General features: G+C 42.7%; 1 protein-coding gene across 1 annotated transcript in view; it reads left to right on the forward strand.

Annotated features, from left to right (window-relative positions):
* LOC133118241 (junction plakoglobin-like) overlaps positions 1–23,468 on the forward strand; it is a 65,449-nt gene that overhangs the window by 15,027 nt on the left and 26,954 nt on the right. The window contains exons 2-5 of the mRNA XM_061228075.1: positions 2,873–2,917; positions 6,379–6,543; positions 11,868–12,121; positions 20,875–21,113. Coding sequence (XP_061084059.1) covers positions 2,905–2,917; positions 6,379–6,543; positions 11,868–12,121; positions 20,875–21,113 — 671 coding nt within the window. The 5' untranslated portion in view covers positions 2,873–2,904. The remainder of the gene's footprint in view (positions 1–2,872; positions 2,918–6,378; positions 6,544–11,867; positions 12,122–20,874; positions 21,114–23,468) is intronic.

The raw sequence follows: 23,468 nt of genomic DNA on the forward strand, positions 1-23,468 counted from the left end.
TTTAGCATGTATATAAACGATCTCCCACAACACTGTCCTCAAGACATCCATCTTCAGATGTATGCTGATGACACTGTTGTGTGGACTTACGCAGCAACAGCCGTGCTAGCAGCTGTTAAGTTAACAGCTGCGTTGGAGAGTATCACAAAATGGCTAGAAGAGTCAGGCCTAAGTCTCAATGTATCTAAGACAAAAGCTATGTTCTTCCACAAGAAACCCAGGAAGATGACTCCAACAGCGGACATCTTGATCAAAGGTGTCAAGGTTGACGTAGTCTCTGACTTTAAATATCTTGGTGTGGTACTAGACTCCAATTTAAACTTTAAGAGCCATGTAAAAAAAATGGTTAAAACATTAAAGTACAACATAGTTAATTTTAGACGCATCAGAAACTGTCTTTCCTTAGATGCAGCTAAGACATTTATGCACGCTATGATTCTCTCCCACATGGCATACTGTATCACATGCTGGGGACAAGCTAGTGAATCAGGTACAAGACCTCTCGCTTCTTTGTATAAGCAAAAAACCCTGAAAACTTTAGACAAAAAGCCTATGCACTTCCACCATTGTAAGATACTCGAGAAACACAGGCTACTGAGCTTTGAACACCTTAGACAACTAGCAGACTCATGTATGGTCTACAAAATCATTAATGGGTTGGCACCTCCTCCACTGTGCGACTTTGTACACATTCGTCCTACAAATTCCATCAGAGCTACAAGAACAGTGTCAGCACTTGATTGCGTTAAACCGTTCCGCTACACTGTGTTTGGACAGTCATCTTTTTCTGTAAAAGCAATAACTTATTGGAACAGTCTGCCAGAAGAGATGAGGAGGTGCAGCTCAATTGACACCTTCAAAGTTCACTTGAAAGGACAATTGCTAGCTAGTCAATTCTGTTCCCACTTTCAGTAGGGTACCCTTAGGGGGGCGGGGGGGGTTCTGTGTAGGTCGGCTCATTGACCGTAGGGTTTTCTTTTAATATGTTATTGTATGTTTATATTGTATTGTTTTATATTGTATGTTTTTATTGTATTGTTTTATATTGTGTGTACAAGGGACTGGAGATGTAAAATAGCGAAAGCTATAATCTAGTGCAATGCATCTTTTCTCTTTGGAGACTAATGGTTTTTTGTACGTTGTCCCTGAAATAAACTTCTAAATAAATAAATAAGAGGAAAATAACGTTGTTAGGGGGTTCAGGTGGTAATTGGTCAATCACAGCAAGAGAGAGAGAGGTGCCTGCATGCGAGAAGGAGAACCGGCAGAATAAGACTATGGCAGCATTGCGGAGGGAAACACATAGCAGTGGCCAACACAGCCATGAGGGCAGGCTTGATACAGTCACCACCAGACCATGACTGGTAGTGCTTAGCTCAGCACTACCAACAATGATCCACTGACAGCGCTGACCACTAGAGACTCTATAGCTTATGCCAGCCACCCACTCTTGCCCCTCAATTATAGGACAGACTAAAGAGATACGTTTTTAGCCTAGCTTTAAATAAGGTGATAGTCTGCACCCCGAACATGAGCAGACAATTTGTTCCACAGGAAAGGAGCACGATAAGAAAAGGCTCTGCCAGTTTCAGTGCTGTGGAAGGGTTTCAAACCAGATTGAAAAACTGTATATATGATTGGGGTGCAGAAATGAACAAAGTTGTTTTGAAATGACCTTTTCTAGTATTTTAGACAGGGACGGGAGGTTTGAAATGGGCCTACAGACAAGTCATTGACATCTAAGTTTGGCTTCTTAACAAGGGGTTTGATGACTGTAAGTTTAAGAGTCTGTGTCTGTGTCCAGATGCTAACGAAGCATTGACAATATGTAAGAGTGGTTCCAATCACTGGTAGTAGCTCCTTTAAAGTTTTGTTTGGATAGGGTCTAGAAGACAAGTAGAAGATTTTGAAGAACTATGGTATTAAACCCAATGAGATCTATTGGAGTAAAGGAGTTCAGATAGGCCAGCAGTCCTTCTGAAGATTCTGCATTTATGTGTTGAGTGGATGGAAGGGCAGACCCTATAGGAGGGGTGGTGGAATAACTTTGAATCTTGTCCCTGATTTTTAATAATTTTGTCATCAAATAATTATTTTTTTTGTGCTTCCAAATTTTCTATAATTAAAGTTTCAAATCTGTAATGCCTTGCTGAGTCCATGCCGTGTCTCCTCCATAAAGCAAACATGGGAAGCAGAAAAGCACATTCTTGGTTGTGTTCTTATTGAAAAATCCACGGTGATGTGCTATGGGGTAAGATGATGGGGCAAGTTGTCACAAGTGTGCACCCTCTACTTCACTTTAATTCTGTATATGAAATATGTGCCTGAGAGTTCATCCTGGGCGGCACGGATGGTGCAGTGGGTAACACTGCCGCCTCACAGCAAGGAGGTCCTGGGTTCAAATCCCGGTCGGCTAGGGCCTCTCTGTGCAGAGTTTGCATGTTCTCCCTGTGTTCGCGTGGGTTTCCTCCGGGTACTCCGGTTTCCTCCTACAGTTCAAAGACATGCAGGTTAGGTTGATTGGAGAGTTTAAATTGCCCGTGGGTATGAGTGTGTGAGTGAATGGTGTGTGCCCTGCGATGGACTGGGGACCTGCCCAGGGTGTATTCCTGCCTTTCGCCCAATGTATGCTAGGATAGGCTCCAGCCCCCTGCGACCCTGTTCAGGATAAGTGGGTTAAGATAATGGTTGGATGGACTTCATCCTTTCATTTATGAAATTTTTTATTGTGATGTTTTGTGCCCAAGAAATGTAAGGGAGTAAAAGTGTGACAGTATGCCCTACTCTCCCCTCCAGGTCATAAACAAAAATGTGTCGCTGTCCAAATACGTATGGACTGCACTGTATAATCTTTCTATTCTGTTTCTTCTAGGTTATCCTGACTAAAGGCTTGGGTTGAGACCAATGGCCATGCAGAGTAAGTATTTATAATGATAATAATAATAATAATAAAAATAATAAACTTTATTTATAAAGCTCTTTTCATGCATGGAAGCAGCCCAGAGTGCTTTGACAATAAGAAAGAAAAATAAAAAATAATAAAAAATGCAGGACACAATATTACAAGACAGATTATAAAGCACAAATAATAAAATAAATGATAAAGCATAAAATCAGTTACATAATACAAATAAAAATGGTTAAAACAAAAGGCATTACTAATTACAGTTAAAAGCCAGATTAAAAAGATGTTTTCAAACGCTATTATCATGTTTATTAGTAATACTCTTATTAGTAACCTTTTTTTTGTTGTTGTAATTATTATGAGATGGAAAGGCCTGCGACGTTGAGTTGCAGCTGCAGCTTCTTTTCTCTGATTTCAGACTCAGTTTTAAACAGCTGCCGGTTTGGCTCCTGCACCTTATACCAATAAGAAGCCTACTCGAAATGGACATAGGCTACGTAGATGCAGGACACTATGTGTGGAACAGTGCATAGCCTACAATACAATACATAACATTACGTTACATTAATGGCATTTGGCAGACGCTCTTTTACAGAGCGACGTACAACAAAGTGCAAACCCATAACCAAGGATAAGTGTGCCGAAAGACCCTAGAGGGAAGAACAATTTAAACTGCTACCTCACACAACAAAGATAAGGCCCGGTTGCATAAAACACCTTAAGTTTCCCTTAAATTTAAGAGAGTTGCACAACGGACCCTTAAGTGTCTCTTGAGGCTTTCCTGAAGTGAAATGTCAGAAACCCTCAAAAACACCCTTTAAGTATTGCATTTTCCAGATTAAGTCTCGGTAAACGACGGAATAGCTGAGTTTTTATTTTTTGACATTGGAGGCAAAAAAAAAGTGTCCCTCCGCTGATTTTTCATGATACAGAAAATGCTCTAGACTACATGACATGCATATAGATTTGCACGTAAATCTATTTACAAGATCGCAAACAACCTGGAAGGCGAACTCGATCACCCAATATATACAACTTTTAATTGCACAGTGGTTTTTTGCAAAAATTCTCAAAGCAGTGCTACATCTACAGAGAAGAGAGTGATTATACTAGGCATACTAATTTATTGCATATTTCATAGTTACTTCTTAAATGACTCTGCTACTCCATCGGCTCAGGTGTCCACTACTGAGTCCACTCTCTAAACCGCCTGCGATACCAGCCAGAACCGATGAGTCCTTCCCAAGAATTACCATTTTCGTGGACTCTGATAAATCGGCTGGGGGCGGTCCACTCCTATCAAGCAATGTAACTTGCATTAGTTTGGCTTCAACAGCGCCGTAGAATTGTAGCCGATCATTTGGGCTTCAAACGTTAATACAAATTTTAATTTTAACGTTACTTGATCGAATATGGCTTGCTATAGTTATCTATGGGTAGCTAACTAGCTAGCTATTCGGCTACTTTAGGTCTCACTGGTTTTGCTGGATTCCCTCCTATAGCTAATTGCTCAATTCTTTTGGCAGATACGCATATTCACATATTTTTTAACAACCTCCTGAATTGTCTTGATGGCTATATTTCTGGCGTTGATCTAATCTGTTATTTCCTCCCACATCTTCTGTTTTTGGTCGCTGTCACAGTCGGATTGAAAATGTTTCTTATTTTCACTTATTCCTCCAACAGTATACACTTCCCCCTCATCCGACCAATTAGGTTTCTTTTTTTGTTTTCTGTATCTTCCATTTTCACAAAATAAAATGTAGCTAGGCTACCATAGGTTAGTGGTTAAAACCTTATTTTATTGTATAGCCTACAGTCAATGATCGTAACGGATGAGATAACGAATCCATGGTTACGGTCAAGTTTTGCTACAGTAAAACGTCAACCATTGAAGCAAAACACTTAACCGTTTCCCTTACCAAAGAAAAACGTCTAAGGGTTTATATGCAACACCCTCAAGTAATTCCTTACTGGGAAAATCAACCCTTAAGTGTCAGAGTTAAGGGAAACTCTTAAAGTGTTTTATGCAACCAGACACAGGGCCTTCGTTCATCGTGGTTTTTTTTTTTGTGGTTTATTTTTTTTTTGGGGGGGGGGGGGGTTTAATTGTAGTACCGCAACACACAAATGGATGAACAATGTATGAACCACTTACCTAGCCAAACAATGCTTACCTAGCCAAATAAACCATCCTAATAGACAAGTAAATATCTCTGGTAAAGGCAACAATTAAGGTTTACAAGGAGGGACAGGGAAAGACGTAGCTTGAAGAGATGCGTCTTCAGTCTGCGCTTGATGATGGCAAGAGATTCTGCTGTTCTAACCTCCACCCACCACCGTGGAGCCAGAACAGACAGTAGTCGTGAACGGGAGGTGGAAGTTCAGAGAGGGGGAGGCGCCAAGCGGCCTGTGATAGCCAAACCTAAAAAAAAGACATTTGGCAGACGTTCTTATCCAGAGTGACATACAGCTGATTCGATTAAGCAGGTGACAATCCTCCCCTGGAGCAATGGCCCAACGGCTGTGCGGATCTTATTGTGGCTACACCAGGGATCGAACCACCGGGGATCGACCTTGCGGGTCCCAGTCATATACCTTAATCACTACACTACAGGCCGCCCCGACATCAATACTGAACAACATAACAGGTAGATAAGTCCACTCGTAGGTTATTGCGTACGTTGGCCAACAAGAACAATCGTGTTTCCAAAACGAAAGCGGCCTGTAGCGTAGTGGTTAAGGTACATGACTGGGACCCACAAGGTTGCTGGTTCGATCCCCTGTGTAGCCACAATAAGATCCACACAGCCGTTGAGCATGGCCCTTAACCCTGCATTGCTCCAGGGAAAGATTGTCTCCTGCTTTGCCATTAATGAAAGCCCAATATGAAATGTGCTCCAAATCAAGAAATTATGCACATTTCACAAGAAACATAGAAACATACTGCAAGAGAAGAAACCTACTGAAGAATGCCTAAGCAAATGTAAAAATTTTGCATGTTGAGAAACTATTCAAATGGGACAAAAAGGAAAGCAAAAACACAAAGGGAAATGTGCTCCCAATTCAAGAGGCTAGAAAACCAGTTGCTTCAAGGGAAATTCTCCATGCCACTTGGGGGAATCACCCAATGGATCAGAGCTGAAATGTTCTAAAAACATGTTTTCACTTTGTCATTATGGGTTGTTCTACACTGCTATACTGTGGTACTGTGATACTGTGTGATGCTATCAAGTCCTTATTGACCAAAATCCCTAAGGAGTGTTTCCTGCACCTTGTTCAATCTGTGCCAATCTGAAATAATTCAGGCTGTTCTTCAGGCAAGAGAGTCCCACCGAGTACTAGAATGTTTAGCCCACAAAGTGGCCGCTGAATGTATAATCTAAATATTCTTGTATACTTAAATTTTACTAATACAACTGCTATGTCAACAGCACATCAAATATTTAACATCTCTCCATCCCTCTCCCCAGTGAGTGAGACAGAGGGCACAGTGAAAGTGACAGGCTGGCATCAAACCTACTATGCTGGAGACTCAGGGATCCAGTCAGGTGCCACCACAGTGCGGGATGATGATGGGTCAGAGTACAGCACCCAGAAGTATGCTGTCACGACCACAGTCATCGAAAACCCTGCAGGTATGACATGCTAAAACTAAAAATATGCCTAAGAAGCCACTGGCTCCTAAACTAACATTTTTGGGAGGCAAATAATTTTTATTGGATCCAGAGTCTTCCTTCATGCATTTATGTGGTTCCTACTTCCAAGCTTGGAATTTGTAATCAGGCTTTAAATGTTCAGAATTGTACAAAGAAATAATATACACACTATGGAAAACCTTTTTGTAGCTGGCTGGTATTTTCCTTCTGAATACAAGCAGCACAGCACACATTTTTCGCACATTGATCGAATGTTTTGTTATTTAACAAATGTTTTTAAAATCTTCAAACATAATTCTTTTTTTTTTTTTTCATGACACACATCTCTTAGATTTTGGCCTATTGAAACATTAAAACTATTCACACTATCACTATTCTATAGCAGTATTTTCACAATAGTGTTGTCAATACAATATGTCAATACAAATACCAGGTTTAGTATCCCGATACCTGATGCAAAAACGATACTCAATATTCAAGCACACTGATCGATGGTATGTACAGTCGTGAAAAAATTAGGACACCCCGTTAAATATTCAGTTATTCATTAAGAAATCACATATCGATGTCTAATCTTGTTTTTATTTATCTCTGGAAAAGAAAGTGATCTAACAACAAAAATTAACCTTGTTTTACACATTAAACAAAAGACATCAACATAAATGCATATTCTAACTGAGGAAAAAGTTAGGACACCCTACCCCCTAATACCTAGTGTTACCCCCTTTGGCTGAAATAACTTCAGTGAGACACTTCTTGTAACCATCTACCAGTCTCTGACATCGGTCTGAGGAAAGTTTGCTCCACCCCTCAACGCAGAATTCTTTAACCTGTGAGATGTTTGAGGGTTTTCTTGCATGTACAGCCAGTTTCAAGTCACCCCACAGCATCTCAATGGGATTAAGATCTGGGCTTTGACTGGGCCATTCCAGGACTCTCCACTTCTTAGTTTTCAGCCAGTCCTTGGTGGATTTACTGGTATGTTTTGGGTCATTGTCATGTTGCAGGGTCCAGTTCCGCTTCAGCTTAAATTTTTTTACAGATGGTCTCGCATGTTCCTCAAGCACCCGCTGGTACACTGTAGGATTCATGATAGATTCTATGATGGTGAGCTGGCCAGGTCCTGCTGCAGCAAAGTCCTGGTCTTTGTCCATGTTCTCTCTGGCAAACTTCAGTCTGGCCTTAATGTTTCTTTTGGAGAGTAAAGGTTTCCTCCTTGCACACCTCCCATGAAAGTTAAACTTGTGCAGTCTCTTTCTGATTGTGGAGGCATGCACTTTCACATCAACAGTCGCCAGAGCCTGCTGTAGGTCCCGTGATGACATTTTAGGGGTTTTGGAGACTTCTTTTAGCATCTTGCTGTCTGCTCTCGGGTGAACTTGCTTGGACGGCCAGACCTGGGCATGGTGGCTGTTGTTTTGAATGTCCTCCACTTGTAGACTATTTTCTGGACAGTGGAATGGCTGATTTCAAAATCTTTTGAGATATTTTTAAATCCCTTACCAGACTCATAAGCTGCTACAATCTTCTTTCTGAAGGCCTCAGACAGGTCTTTCGATCTCACCATTGTGTTCACTCTCACGTCAACAGTCAGAAGCACACCAAACTAAATGTCTGAGGTTTAAATAGGGCAAGCCTCCTTCAAAATGCTGAGTAACAATGTTCTAATCATGTGCACCTTTTTATTTTATTACATTTTACAGAAAGTTTTTAAAAGGATTTTCTTCAGTTTTACTTGTTTAGTTATATTACTTGAAACTTTCAGTTTTGTTAAAATTGATATTAAATATCCATAGGTCTAAAAATGTTTAAAAAAAACACAATTTTCCATAGGGTGTCCTAATTTTTTCACATGACTGTACCTAATACTTTTGCATTACATTAATGGCATTTTGCAGATGCTCTTATCCATAGCAATGTACAGTTGATTAGACTAAGCAGGAGACAATCCTCTCCTGGATCAATGAAGGGTTAAGGGCCTTGCTCAAGGGGCCAACAGCTGTGTGTATCTTATTGTGGCTACACCGGGGATCGAACCGGGGGTGGTCATGTACCTTAACCACGATGCTACAGGCCAACCTAAAATAACCTTAAAAAATCAGAACCTGAATGCTCTGCACAAAATTCTATGAGGAGTTAAGTTCCAAAATTACAAACCCTTCTAAAACATGCCATTTCCATTGCTTTTTAGCCAAGGGGAATTATCAGGGTTCATAGGCAATGGTAAATGAAAAGCAAGCACTTTTCCTTGCACCATTGGGGAGCTTTTTTTCTTTCTCCCTAAGGGAGTCGTTTACCTCATATGCTATTGGGGGCTTAGGGCTGATATGTTTGATTCACTCTGTAAAGCGTCTTTTTGACAGCCTTCTGTGAAATACAAAATTAATTTAACTGAATTACTCTCATTTTGACATGGCTTGACTGCTTGCTCTGAGGACACACCTCCAACTTGGGAACAGTCCAAGTTTATCACTGGAAATTAATTAAATTACATACACTCTATCAGTAACAAGGAACAGACACGATGTATTGGTAATTTTACACTTTATTAATTGAGAAAACAGTCAGGAGCCTCAGTAGCTGGCGTGCTGTACCTGCTAGAGTGACCAATGCAGCCATGTTGGCTGACCTGCGAGGACTCCTGGTTGAGGAATGGAATACAGGCTGGGGACCAGCATGAGGAGGAGTTGCCAGGCTGTTGTGGCTGTGTATGGTTATTCCACCCACTACTGAGGCTTCTAACTGTTTGTTCAATGAATAAAGTGTAAAATTATCAATATGTCTTGTTTGTTCCTTGTTACTGATCGAGAGTTCAATCATCCAATCACCCAAACAACTCTTTTTTGAGTTTATATTTTAGTCACATTTACGACCTACCAGTTGCAGTTTGGAGCCCTGGTTATGCCCACATCTGCCAGCATGCAATATATACACACCGTGCCCTCAAAGTATGTTAAAGATTCATTTGTTTTTTCTTATACTTAAGTAGTTGAATGCAACAGTGGCTGCCACTCTGTTCCCTCACTTGCGCCGCTGTGTAACGATTTATTCAACTACTATCAAGTGTACAAAGTAAACTTCATGTACACATTTATTGTGTACATTGTGTAAATGTTTTTATAGCTCACCAGTTTCAGATGAGAATGTTACAGTAAGCCCTCAAACATTTCAATGTTAAGCTAAAATGGTGTAAAATGTGTTTTTGTATCCCAGTGGACATTTATGCAGTGAAATGGCATCTAGGCATTCAGGTGAAAGTTCCTCATGGCTAGGACATTGCCAGGCTATATCCAGGGAAAACCTGAGCTATATTGTGGTTTTTCCGCTTTTATTTCATACCAAATGTCTAATTATCTTGATTTAAAAAGACATGTTTTATCTGACAACTTTAGCCGTGCTCCGCCGCAGCTCTTCATATTGCCTTGAATTTCAAATTAACCTCAGACCAAACAAAATACCTATTGTTTTTCACCATGAATTGAACACCAATAGTGGACCAGGACGCTGTGGGCACAGGTGGTAGGGTGAATGGGTGAACAGGAGTTGGGAAACGTCTGTAAGGGGAGAGAAAGAGCGGGCGGGCAAAGGAGATGCGAATATCTGCGATCTTCTCATTGAAAAAACTGCAACGTCATCAGCAGCAAAGGAGGACTGAGGAGGAGGAGGAGGTGTGCTGAGCTGAGGAGATAGAGAACAGTTTGCAAGGGTTAGAAGTGGAATTATGATTGTGTTTGATAGTAATTTACCTTGGCAGTGGTGACAAGAGAATCTCGCCAGGAGAGACTGGTAGGTTGAGAGATTTGATTGGTCTCTGGATTCCCCCCACTTCCTCGCAGCTGTACAAAGGCTGGCCCTGGAGGTACATAGGGTGTGAAAATAGGACATCCAAGGACTGGGAGGAGATGTGCGAGGTGGCCTTGGGACAAGGGGGCAGAGAGAGTCAAAGGCAGAGGAGAGAGATGAAAGCAGTGTGGCAGATGCAGAGGCAGCACTCGCTATTTCTAAATATGTCATTGTTACATGGAGCCAACTGTACATGCTCACACACATGCATATGCTTGTCAGAACGTTTGAAATGCAATTTTACTTCAGTAAATTGACCAGTCATTTTCTGGTCATGGTGACATCAGTTGTGCAGTCCCCAGGCTCAGGAACTGCAGCAGCTCCCAAAATGGATGCTCTGGAAAATGTTAAACCGTAATGGCAGTAGTATTTCATGTGTAGGAATTTAGTCCTTTGTGAAGTAAAACTTGTCGTCCAATATTCAGGTCAATAACAATTTATTCATACAGCAAAATAGTCTTAATTGCAGTATGAAGCATACCGAGTAAAAGCAAGGAAGGGCAATTACAAAGAAGTGTTGTGTGGGTACAAGCTTAATACCTCACAATGCGGGTTCCTGTCCCTGATAGGGTGAGACAGACAAACAGACATTGTTACTTATGCATGTGATGTGGAAAGAAACCAAATGGTCACCAAAGCAGACCGTAAACTCTCGTTTCATACCCATTTACCACCCTGGCTTCCTCCTTGGTGGTGCTGGGCTTTGATCCTAATCCCCCCCCTTGATCATTGAGTATGGTTGATGTGTTAGGTGGCTGTCCAAGTGCACAAATGTATTCTTCCCTGCACGTCTCATATTTTAGCACTCTACAGTGATCCAACAAGCTCTGGGCCATAATCTATCAATGCAAGCAATTTTGATGGTGGCTGTTATTAAGTAAATATAAATATGCAGCTCACAATACCCCTAAGCTGCCTTTACGTCAGAAAGTTACGGGGTGTCTCAGATATAGTCCCCCATCGGGTAAGCTTCACACAGGTTGTTGTCTATAGTGAGTGATGGAACATCTCTGTAAACAACAACCTGTGCAGGAAGAAGCTGGCATCAGAGAAGCATGTCCCTGTAAAACGCTAGAGAGGTATAAGCGTGGGGAAAACACCTGCAGGGCAAGCATTTATAGGTGAGACAAAATGGCACTGTCACTACTACTGTAGAAGGGCTACCTGCTGTTTTTATGACTGGAGACCATGCAGAAACAATGAAATGCTACCCCATGAATAAGACCCAGAAATGTTTTTTTGTCAATAGTTTCATTTAAATGATGTCTGAATAATGGATTCAGGTTCATTTTAATTTAAATTTTAAGCACTCAATTAGTATTCGAATGTTTGCTTTTCAACACAAAACATGGAGCTCAAGAGGAAAAATATTGCATTTGGAATTAATGAACAAATGACAGTGATGAGTTTTGTCACACCACAGAGTGAACATTCAGAATATTTCACCATTCTTTTTGCAGATGTGGAGTCTCAGTATGCCATGACACGAGCCCAGAGGGTCCGTGCAGCCATGTATCCGGAGACGGTGGTTGAGGGGACATCCATCCTGTCAACTCAGACCGATCCAGGGCAGCAGACTAATGTGCAGCGCCTAGCCGAGCCATCGCAGCTGCTGAAAACTGCCATCATCCACCTCATCAACTACCAGGATGATGCTGAGTTGGCCACCCGTGCTGTCCCAGAACTCACCAAACTACTTAATGATGATGACCAGGTACACGGATGTACACAAGTCTATAGACACAGTCCATAAGTATTGGAACCCAAAATGAAGAAAAAAGGTTGCCTATGATGGACAACATCGATAACTATACATGTACAGTTCCTAAAGAAACTGTGTGGGCTTGCTGAAAGCTAGATTGGTACTAGTAATGATAGCAAGCATAATAGTGATTGTAGTAGTAGTGTTAATGATCATAGTAGTAGCGGCAGTCTAAGAGTAACCAGGATTGCAGTATTTCACGAGTAGTAGTTGTAGTAGCAGTAGAAGGGCTAATAATTGGGAGTGAGATTGAGTCATTCTTAATTTACTAATGATTACTAAATTACTAGATGTTTGCTAGGGCATGCTCGGTGGTTGCAAAGGTATTAGTGGGCGGTTGCTAAGGTGGTTGCTAGGGTGGTGCTAAGGGCAGGTACCCAGAACAGGGAGAACAGTAAAGTAACATTGTTAGGGGGTTCAGATAGTAATTGGTCAATCACAGCACGAGAGAGGTGCCTGCGTGTGATAATGAAAATCCCGGCAGAATAAGGCTATGGCAGCATAGCTAAGGGGCAGTGAGGGCAGGCTTGAGACGGTCACCACCAGACCATAACCGGTTCAGCGTAACACAGCACTACCAGTAATGATCCAGTGACAGCACTGAAGTTTTAAGCCTAGCTTTAAATAATGTGATAGTGTCTGCACCACAAACAGGAGCAAGCTATTTGTTCCACAGGGGAGGAGCACAATAAGAAAAGGCTCTGTCACCTATGGTACAAGTACAGATGTAACCACTGTCGGAAGCGAGGAGTAGGTCATTGAGTACTTTGACCAGGGCTATTTCAGTGCTGTGGAAGGGTCTAGATTGAAAAACTTCCGATATATAATTGGGGTGCAGAAATGAACAAAGTTGTTTTTAAATGGCCTTTTCTTGTATTTTAGAGAGGAACAGGAGTTTTGAGATAGGCCTGTATTTAGACAAGTAATTCACATTTATGTTTGGCTTCTTAAGAAGTGGTTTGATGACTGCAAGTTTTAAGAGTCCGTGGTATGTGTCCAGATGCGAAAGAAGCTTTGACGATATGTAACAGTGGTGTCCCAATCACTGGTAGTAGCTCCACCAATTGCTTTGTTGCGATAGGGTCTGGAAGACTAGTAGATTTTGAAGAGTTAACTCTGGGTATAAACTCAATGAGATCTATTGGAGCAAAAGAGTTCAGATAGGCCACCCATACTTCTGAAGATTCTGCATCCATGTGCTGAGCCTAGGATTTTTTCTATTTTCGTCTATTAAGGTAGAGAAAGGTGCTGTGGAGAGGGCATGTTTATAGGTTAGTTGGCTATCTTTCCAGGCATGGAGGAATACTTGCAATTTTGTAGAATGCCATTTGCGCTCAAGTTGGCAAGCGTATGGTCATTAAGAGGTGCGTTAATATACAGGGTTCTGGAAAGTACGTAATTTATTGTATAAATGCCGAGCATCCCCCTAGCAACTGATTTGTAATACCCTAGCAACACATATAGTCTCATATAGGCTTAATAGAATTTAATTAAATGTTCATGCATATGGTTGATAAAGTTCCATTAAACCAATTGCCTTGCATTATGTAATAACAGCCCATCCTGTCATGACCAGAAATACAGAAAAAGAAATCCTCAAGTCCCCTCCAAAAGTACAGCAAGGTAAATTTTTTGCTGTACAATGCAGACAATTAAGGGCAAAAGATGTACATGAGATTACAGATCCTGATTTCAGTTTTTATTTCCTGGTATTTTTATCTATATTTGTTAAACAATTCCAGTCAGTCACATCACAAACAATCTCCACAGGGCAGGGGTGAAGGTATCTCAGTCAACCATTTGGAGAAGACTTCGAGAGTAGCAATATAGAGGCTTCACCACAAGATGTAAACCAGTCCTAAGAATTGGAAGGCAAGATTAAATTTGCGAAGAATTTACACAGAGATGAGCCACAAAAACTTCTGGAACAAAGTTTTATAGAGTTGGGCTTGCATGGCTGCTTCTATATTGGGCAGCCTGTAGTGGAGTGGTTAAGGTACATGACTAGGATATGCAAGATTGGGGGTTCGATCCCCGGTGTAGCCACAATAAGATCCGCACGGCTGTTGGTCCCTTGAGCAAGCCCTTAACCATGCATTGCTCCAGGGGAGGATTGTCTCCTGCTTAGTCTAATCAACTGTACGTCGCTCTGGATAAGAGCATCTGCCAATAATGTAATGTAATAATGGCTCACTAATCTTTATTGATGTAACTCATGATGGTAGCAGCAGGATGAATTCAGAAGTCTACAAGTCTGCCAACATACTGAGAAATGCATCCAAACTAATTGAGAGGAACTTCATCCTGCAGCAAGACAATGACCCAAATCAGACTACCAACACAACAAAGGACTTCATTAGGGGAAAAAAGTGGAAGGATTTAGACTGGCCAAGTCAATCACTAGAGCTTAACCCAATTGAGCATGCATTTCGCCTCCTGAAGCGGAGATTAAAAGGGAAAAATCCCCTGAAACAAACAACAACTGAAAGAGGCTGCACTAAAAGCCTGGAAAAGCATCACAAAAGTAGAATGCAACAGTTTTTGATGATTTTGCAGGCTCAATGCAGTTCTTTTAAGAAAGCGGTATGCTACCAAATATTAAAGGAGCACTGTGTCGCTTGTTTCACTTGAGTTTATTTGGATTACATGCTAAAAGGTACAATCGGTAAGATTTCAGTGTTAAAACATTGTTACAAGGCCTTTGTAAATCCCATGTTGATTCACCCTCTGCCTTTGTTAATAAGTCCTTAAATTTGGGTTTCAAAATATACAGTTGACAGCCCGACACTCTGTACCAAAACATTGTTTAACTGTACAATAATTCAAGTTCATTCACCGTTAGAAGTCCGAAATTACCTATTGTACCTTTAAATTATGTGTGTAGACATTTTTTACATCACCGTCAGTGCAGCAGTCTCTTAAATATTGAGCAAAACCTCTCAAAACACTGGACATGTTTGGCTTGAATCTCTAGCCTGTGTTTCCCAGAAGGTAAACTGAAATTCCACCCTTGAACGCAGAGACTGGTTCATGGACAGCCGCCCATCCAGGCGATCACATAACAGTCCCAGAAAAATATGGTAACATTAGCATAAAAATATCACGGCACCAAACTTAGGTAGCCTGAGCGATATGACGGACAGCTCTAATTTCGAGTTAGTATTTCGTATTGTAACCAGGTGTGTGGTATCGTTGCGGACCGTCCACTAGACGCGGTAAAGTGTAATTTTATCATTGCTAATTTGAACAATCTAAGGTTAGGACTTGAGCCAGTCTGTTTGTTGTATTGCTGTTGTATTTCTGTTAATCACTCATACTGGTTGCATACCTGTAGAGTGATTGAACGTTTGTTTTGAAATTGCTGAGTTTGTCAGGAGTTTGTCAGGAGATTAGCGCTAATTTGATACTGCTTGTGAGCGATTTGTAGGTGCTTTAAATAGGCGTCTTCAGAGCGACGCCAGCGTATATTAGTCTTGTGGAAGTAGTCCTTCGTCATTAGTGCATCATTGTAACCAGGTGTGTGGTATCGTTGCGGACCGTCCACTAGATGTGGTAAAGTGTAATTTTATCATTGCTAATTTGAACAATCTAAGGTTAGGACTTGAGCCAGTCTGTTTGTTGTATTGCTGTTGTATTTCTATTAACCGCTCATACTGGTTGCATACCTGTAGAGTGATTGAACGTTTGTTTTGAAATTGCTGAGTTTGTCAGGAGTTTGTCAGGAGATTAGCGCTAATTTGATACTGCTTGTGAGCGATTTGTAGGTGCTTTAAATAGGCGTCTTCAGAGCGACGCCAGCGTCGCTCCGTCCCATTTTGTTATGTTGTTATGTTTCACCCCATCCCAGTGTGCTCTCTCCCCCGAAGACACCCCCACGACGTGGGCCTCCACGGCGCCGGAACCCCTCCAACCTCAGCTACCCCCCGCTGACCCCCTGTAAGGACTTTGCTGTCACAGGGGGACTATGGAACTGCTAGTCTGCCACTCGGAAGGCTGACTTCATCCCTGCATATGCCTCCCTCCAGTCCCTACAATTCCTTGCCCTAACTGAGACCTGGATCACACCTGACAACACCGCCACTCCCGCTGCCCTCTCATCCTCCTTCTCCTTCTCGCACACTCCCCGGCCTTCCGGCCGTGGCGGTGGTACTGGTCTTTTAATTTCCACCTCGTGGAAATTCTCTGTTCTCCCCCTCTCTGACCTGTCCATATCCACTTTTGAATTCCATTCTGTTGCAGTATCCTACCCTACTAACCTTTTTATTACAGTTATCTATCGCCCTCCAGGGCCCCTGGGAAGCTTCCTTGATGAGCTAGACACCCTTCTCAGCTCCTTCCCTGAGGATGGCACCCCGCTGATTCTCCTTGGAGACTTCAACATCCACCTTGAAGCCTCCCAGGCTGCTGCCTTCCTACCGCTACTCCACTCCTTTGGCCTCTCCCTGCAACACTCTCCTCCAACCCACAAGGCGGGCAATGTCCTATACCTTGTCTTTGTGAGGAACTGCTCATGCTCTGATTTCACGGTTACCCCTCTGCATACATCTGATCACCACTTCATCTCATTCTCCCTCCCTCCCTCTTCCTCCCCATCCTCCTCCCCCTCCTCCCACCTACCCTTCCTCAGCCTGCCGTAACCTCCGCTCCCTCTCACCCTCTTCCTTTGCCACCACTGTCACCGCCTCACCCCCCCCTCTCGAATCCTTCTCCAAACTCCCCGCTGACTCTGCATCTGCCACCCTCCTTTCATCTCTCTCCTCCGCCTTTGACTCCCTCTGTCCCCCTGTCTCAAAGCCACCTCGCACATCCCCCCCCCCCCCCCGTCCCCTTGGATATCTGACACCCTCCGTACCTCCAGGGCCAGCCTCCGCGCAGCGGAGAGGAAGTGGAGGAAATCCAGAGACGCTTCAGACTTCACGACTTACCAGTCTCTCCTGGCGGCATTCTCTTCCGCTGTCACTGCCGCCAAAGCAAAATACTATCAAACACAAATTCAGAACTCCGCTTCTAACCCCCAGAAACTTTTCTCTATTTTCTCCTTTCTCCTCAACGCACCGCCTCCTCCTCCTCAGTCCTCCTTTGCTGCTGATGACTTTGCTGATTTCTTCGATGAGAAGGTCACAGTCATCTGCAGATCCTTTACAACCACTGTGCCCTTCCCCCCCCCTCTAGGCCCATCCCTTTGTTTTCCACTTTCTCCCCCCTTACAGACTCTGATGTTTCTCAACTCCTGCTCTCCCACCGCCCTACAACCTGTGCCCTTGACCCTATCCCCTCTTCTCTTCTCCAAACTATCACACCTGACATTCTCCCATTTGTCACCTCCCTTGTCAACTCCTCCCTGTCTTCCGGCTGTTTTCCGGCATCCTCCAAGAGGGCCCACATCACTCCGCTGCTAAAAAAGCCTACTCTGGATCCCTCCATCATCCAGAACTACCGCTCGGTATCTCTTCTTCCTTTCCTTTCTAAAACTATAGAACGAGCCGCTCCTACTCAACTTTCTTCTTTCTTTTCTAACAACAACCTGCTAGACCCCCATCAGTCTGGCTTCAGATCGGGCCACTTGACAGAGACTGCGCTCCTCTCCGTCAGTGAGTCACTCCATGCCGCACGAGCAGCCTCCCTCTCCTCTGTCCTCATTCTTCTAGATCTCTCTGCTGCCTTTGACACTGTGGATCACTCCATCCTCCTGTCTGCCCTGTCAGCAACGGGCATCTGTGGCACAGCTCTGGACTGGATTGAGTCCTACCTCTCTGGTTGCTCCTTCCAGGTTGCCTGGGCTGGTTCGGTATCGACACCTCGGCCCCTTGCCACAGGAGTTCCCCAGGGCTCAGTCCTCGGCCCGCTTCTTTTTTCTCTTTACGCTCGCTCCCTTGGCCCTGTGATCACTGCACATGGGCTATCCTACCACTGCTACACGGACGATACCCAACTCTTCGTCTCGTTCCCGCCGTCTGATACGCAGGTTTCAGCCCGTATCTCTGCTTGCCTGAGGGACATCCAGAGCTGGATGGACAACCACCATCTAAAGCTCAACCCAGGCAAGACTGAAATTATACTCATCCCTGCTAATACCTCTCCTCATCTGGATCTCTCCAATTCCCTCGGGGATACCACACTCACGCCATCACCCAGTGCAAGAAACTTCGGCTTGGTGATGGACAGCAGACTGTCCCTTTCCGATAACATTGCGGCGGTGACCCGGTCTTGCAGGTTCTTCCTATACAACATACGGAGAATCCGCCCCTTTCTCACCCCCTTCTCGACCCAGCTCCTGGTCCAAGCGATGGTTCTATCCCGCCTGGACTACTGCAATTCCCTCTTGGCTGGCCTCCCAGCGTCCGCCATCGGACCCCTCCAACTTATCCAGAATGCAGCAGCTCGTCTGGTCTTCAACCTTCCCAAATACTCACACGTCACCCCCCTGCTTACTTCCCTCCACTGGCTGCCTGTCATGTCTCGCATCAAATTCAAAACATTGGTGCTAGCCTTCCAAGCAGTTAAGGGGTCTTCCCCAGCTTATCTACAAACAATCATCAGATAGTGACCAAGCGGCCTGTGGAGGCTGAACGAAGAGGTCTGGCAGGGGTGTAGGGCCCTGCCAGACCTCTTCGTTCAGCCTCCACAGGCCGCTTGGCACCTCCCCCTCTCCGAACCTCCACCTCACGCTCACGACTACTGTCTGTTCTGGCTCCACGGTGGTGGAACGAACTCCCCGTTGAGGTCAGAACTGTAGAATCTCTCCCCACCTTCAAGCGCAAGCTGAAGGCGCACCTCTTCAAGCAGCACCTCTCCCCATCCCTCCCTACCTCCCTGTGAACCTTAATTGTTGTCTCTGTGACTTGCTTTGTGTATCGGTATTTTTAGTTAGCTAGGTAAGCAGTGTTTGGATAGTGAACTTTGGTCACTTTTGCTCTGTTGTTTGTTTCTTTGTTCAAAAAAATAAATTAAAAAAATAATAAAAAATTGGCCCTCGTCCTTATCTTTGTTGTACAGGTAGCAGTTGAAATTGTACTTCCCTCTAGGGTCTTTCAGCGAACTTATCCCCGGTTATGGGTATGCACTTTGTTGTACGTCGCTCTGGATAAGAGCGTCTGCCAAATGCCAATAATGTAATGGAATGTAATGTAGAGGATTTCGAGTTAAGGAGACAAGCTTTTCGAAGAAGTACATCCTTACAGTTCTGAATTGGAATTTATAGGAGAAGAATTGTGTGAGCGGGAGAGACATACAGTGGAGGACGAGGCAGCTGAAGATAACCGAGAGGATTAATTGGAAGAAGTATTCACAACCAACGTTTTGATACAGCTTGTTAGCTAGATATTTACTTGCTTGTCACTTAGTTGCCCTCCTGGACCCCTTGGTTGTGGACACGTCTTCCAATGAATCCTCCTATTGCTGCGGAAGAAGTTTCAAACACTTGAACTGCAGTACTTACCAACTTCTTCTGCAGCAATAGGAGGATTAATTTAGAGTAAGTAAATATCTAGCTAACAAGCTGTACCGAAACCTTCGTTTTCAGCGCCTGAAATGCTTCTGGGAAACGCAGGCTGGAGACGTTACTGGATGTGTCTCCAGTTTTTCCCCATATTTTGGAAACTGCTACACTGACGGTGATTTTAAAAATGCCAACACACATAATCTAAGCATGTAATCCGAATAAGATTAACTGAAACAAGCATGACAATGCTCATAATTTGTTCATCTTTTTATCTTAACCCCAAATGTATTCTGTGTATAGCAAAAACAAAGGAATTGTCCTTGCACTTCCAGTACTTTTTGAGGGGACTGAATGTGTGAACAGTTGGTTTGGTAACTGTTCTGTTGAGAGAGTTTGCATGGATTGTGATTGTATTTGGAGAGTTAGATGTAGGATGTTTCTGGGGAAATATTCTGGTTTGGTGAGATAGTGAGGAAATTATGGTTGCAGTTTTTGATTGAGTGGTGCAATTGTATACTATTGCTTTTGAAGTTTGTGATTTGTTTCATTTCTTGCACTATTGTAGTATGAGAGAGAAAGTATACAGAATGGTTCATGTATGAAATATGGCTGACACTTTTATCCAAAGCAACTTACAGTTGATTTAGACTAAGCAGGAGACAATCCTCCCCTGGAGCTATGCAGCGTTAAGGGCCTTGCTCAAGGGCCCAACGGCTGTGCAGATTGTGTGGTCTGATTGTGTTCAAAAGGAAGTGAGTGTCTGCATGAGCTAGGTTGGTTCTGATGTTATGTGCACAGATAGAAATGGAAGCTATATTGAATATTTTAGGCACAGAATTCTTTCTTGCTTTAAGCCCTGTATACATGTAATTGCTCATGTAATTTATCTAATGTTCACCTCTTACTCTATAAATGAACAAAATGTTCTTTTAGAGCTTTCATGGAACCCTATTGTTGCCATATATTCTCTGCTTGCAAGCCTTAACCTCATGCACGAGCAGATCTGTTTTGTCAGAGGTAAATCTGTCTTTTCACTCTTGCTAAATCTGCTATTATTTCAGCAAGGGAATGGGAGGTGACTGATTGGTTTATTGCATTTTATGCCTAGGCACGTTAGAGCAACAGATAAGCCCATTTCATCCTTGCACCTTACTTACACTCCAATCCCTTTGACAAGCAGAAGTGGATTTGAATGCACTTGCGCCATGTGCTTTAGATCACCTACTGATCATCCCTTCCTATCTTATTTCTACTTTATATGTAGGTTGTGGTAAATAAGGCAGCCATGATTGTGAACCAGCTGACAAGGAAAGATGCTTCCCGGAGGGTGCTGATGCAGTCACCACAGATGGTGGCAGCGGTGGTGCGCACCATGCAGAATACCAATGACATGGAGACTGCCCGATGCACTGCCAGTATCCTGCACAACCTGTCCCACCAACGTGAGGGGCTGCTGGCCATCTTCAAGTCTGGTGGCATCCCTGCCCTGGTTCGCATGCTCAGGTGAGACTTAAGCCCAATTTATACCTCCTTGGCTCACGGCTCACAGGCATGAGCCGTTGGCTCACGGCTCACACAGCCATGAGCTCCGGGCATTTATACTCAATACACCGGCTCACTGACGCATCCTGTAGCTAACATTAAATTATTATAGTAATAACAATATAATATAATAATATTAATGATTATAATTAACTAAATAATAATAACTAATTAATTAATATTAATATAATCCACTTTATTATAGTGTTAACGAACGTTAACGTTATTTAGATTTTAGCCTACATGTTGCGAAGGCTTCTCCAGGTATCCTTCACTCGTTTGACGTTTGGATTGCCTTCGGGGGTGCGGGCAACACCAAGTGTTTCGGAAATTTCGACCCATGAATTCATATTTCCTACCACATCTTTATAATCCTGACTGCTGGAGTCATATAGATTACGGTACTTCCTCACCTCCTCCGCCAGTCTCTCTTCAAAACCATTCATATTATTGACTCGGTTGACTCGGCTCCGATCAAAACACGGAACTTCTCGTCTCCTAGCAACACAGAACGCTCGTCCAGGCCAGTCAACCAATCAAAGCTATAAGACATGAATGACGCGGTGTGAGCCGCTAGAAATTTCAGGTGGTATGAGCCAAGACGTTCCAAATGACGTCTGTGAGCCACGGCTCATGCCTGTGAGCCGTGAGCCAAGGAGGTATAAATTGGGCTTTAGGCCATGTGTGAATATGGTTAAAAAAATGATGGTAATGGTAAAATCAATTGTAATATAAACAAATTCTCCCACTACTGATATTTCAGTCCAAGACCTTCAATCTCACGATAAGATACAAATTGAATCTGACATTCAATTTGTATACATTTCTGATGTATATATTTTTAAATGAAATAAATACAGGTAATAAACTAGTCGATTTAAAGGTTTTGTTTAACCTTACTTTAGTCTTTGCTACTAACTATACCATAGGTGGCAGTCTCATTTGCCTACATAAGGTGTAACAAAATATAACCTGAACTTCAGTCCCAATCTGATTTAAACTATTAATTTTCAATGCTCATAATGCGTACATATGTTGTAGCAAAATATAATCTGAACCTCAGTCCCAATCTAAATCCAATTCTAAATTCAAATTTTCAATGAAATGTGCAAATAGAAATATTGTGCGATTGGTGCCTCACAGAGATACAGATATGGCTGCAATGTTGCGGATTCGCAGCTGTCGCAATAGCCGATTCCTGACTATCCAATATTTCAGAATACATTGCCTGCAAGGATCCTGCTCGGGGTACAGGTGGGCTCTGTGTGAGTTTCTCTCAAACTTTTTTTTTTTTTTTTTTCTATGTCTGTGGGTCTGAACCTGCTTTTGTGGCCAGGACACTGGAAAGCAATGTGCGTGCATGGGCTTTGCAATCGTCAAGTACCGGTTCTTGTACTTTCAATGAGAAAATAAAACAATAGCCTGACATTTATATTGTGGATGAGATAACTTTATCAGCATTATATATATATATATATATATATATATATATATATATATGGTGTTTTGGCGTTTTGTCGTTGGGTTGTGTTTATTTCAATGAAATATTTCGTTTCTCTTGAAATGATTGATGCGCACGACAAATGGATGCGCATTCATTTAATTAACGGGATGTCAGCAGAGGAATAAACTGTAGGCTATTACTTGGCCTATTATTATTATTGTTATCATTATTAGCCTATTATTATTACTATTATTATTATTATCTTCCCAGAATGCAGAGCGATTCCTTAGCGACGTAATAATTATTATTATTTAGTGTTATAATGTGTGCTCATGGAATTAATTATGATGTTTGCACATGAGGTTTACATTGCCGCCATGGAGAGAGAGTTCATGTTATGTAGCCTACCATTCAGACCAATGTAATTTGATACTTGACTTTGTTAGTAAATTCTGAATTTACTGAGGAATGAGAAAATGACCTTTATCTCAGTGAAGAAGCAGATCAACCGTTCTTAGTAAAAAGCAGGAAAGTTTATTACGGTCAGGAAAATGTTCCAAAGAGCAATGGTGTTTGGGGTGTTTATAGTATTACATTTGCATATATTCAAATATATCTACAAATCAAGTGTAACCTCTGATTGGTGGTAAGGATTTGCGCCTATCCCGAGCGCTTCAGATTGGGCCATTCAAATCCTTAATGGTAGTGGGGCCTTGCCCCGCTCCCCCCTGGAGCCCAATGGAAAATCCCCAGAGGGGGAACCTTGAAACTGCATTATCGTATGTGGTCCAATACACAAATTTGTCTGTCTCCCAACAACTTTCATACCACTTACACAGTGCAGCTCGCTCGTAAAAGATTTCCCGATTGCC

The sequence above is a fragment of the Conger conger genome, chromosome 2 (genome assembly GCF_963514075.1).
Source record: "Conger conger chromosome 2, fConCon1.1, whole genome shotgun sequence".
Lineage (NCBI taxonomy): Eukaryota > Metazoa > Chordata > Actinopteri > Anguilliformes > Congridae > Conger > Conger conger.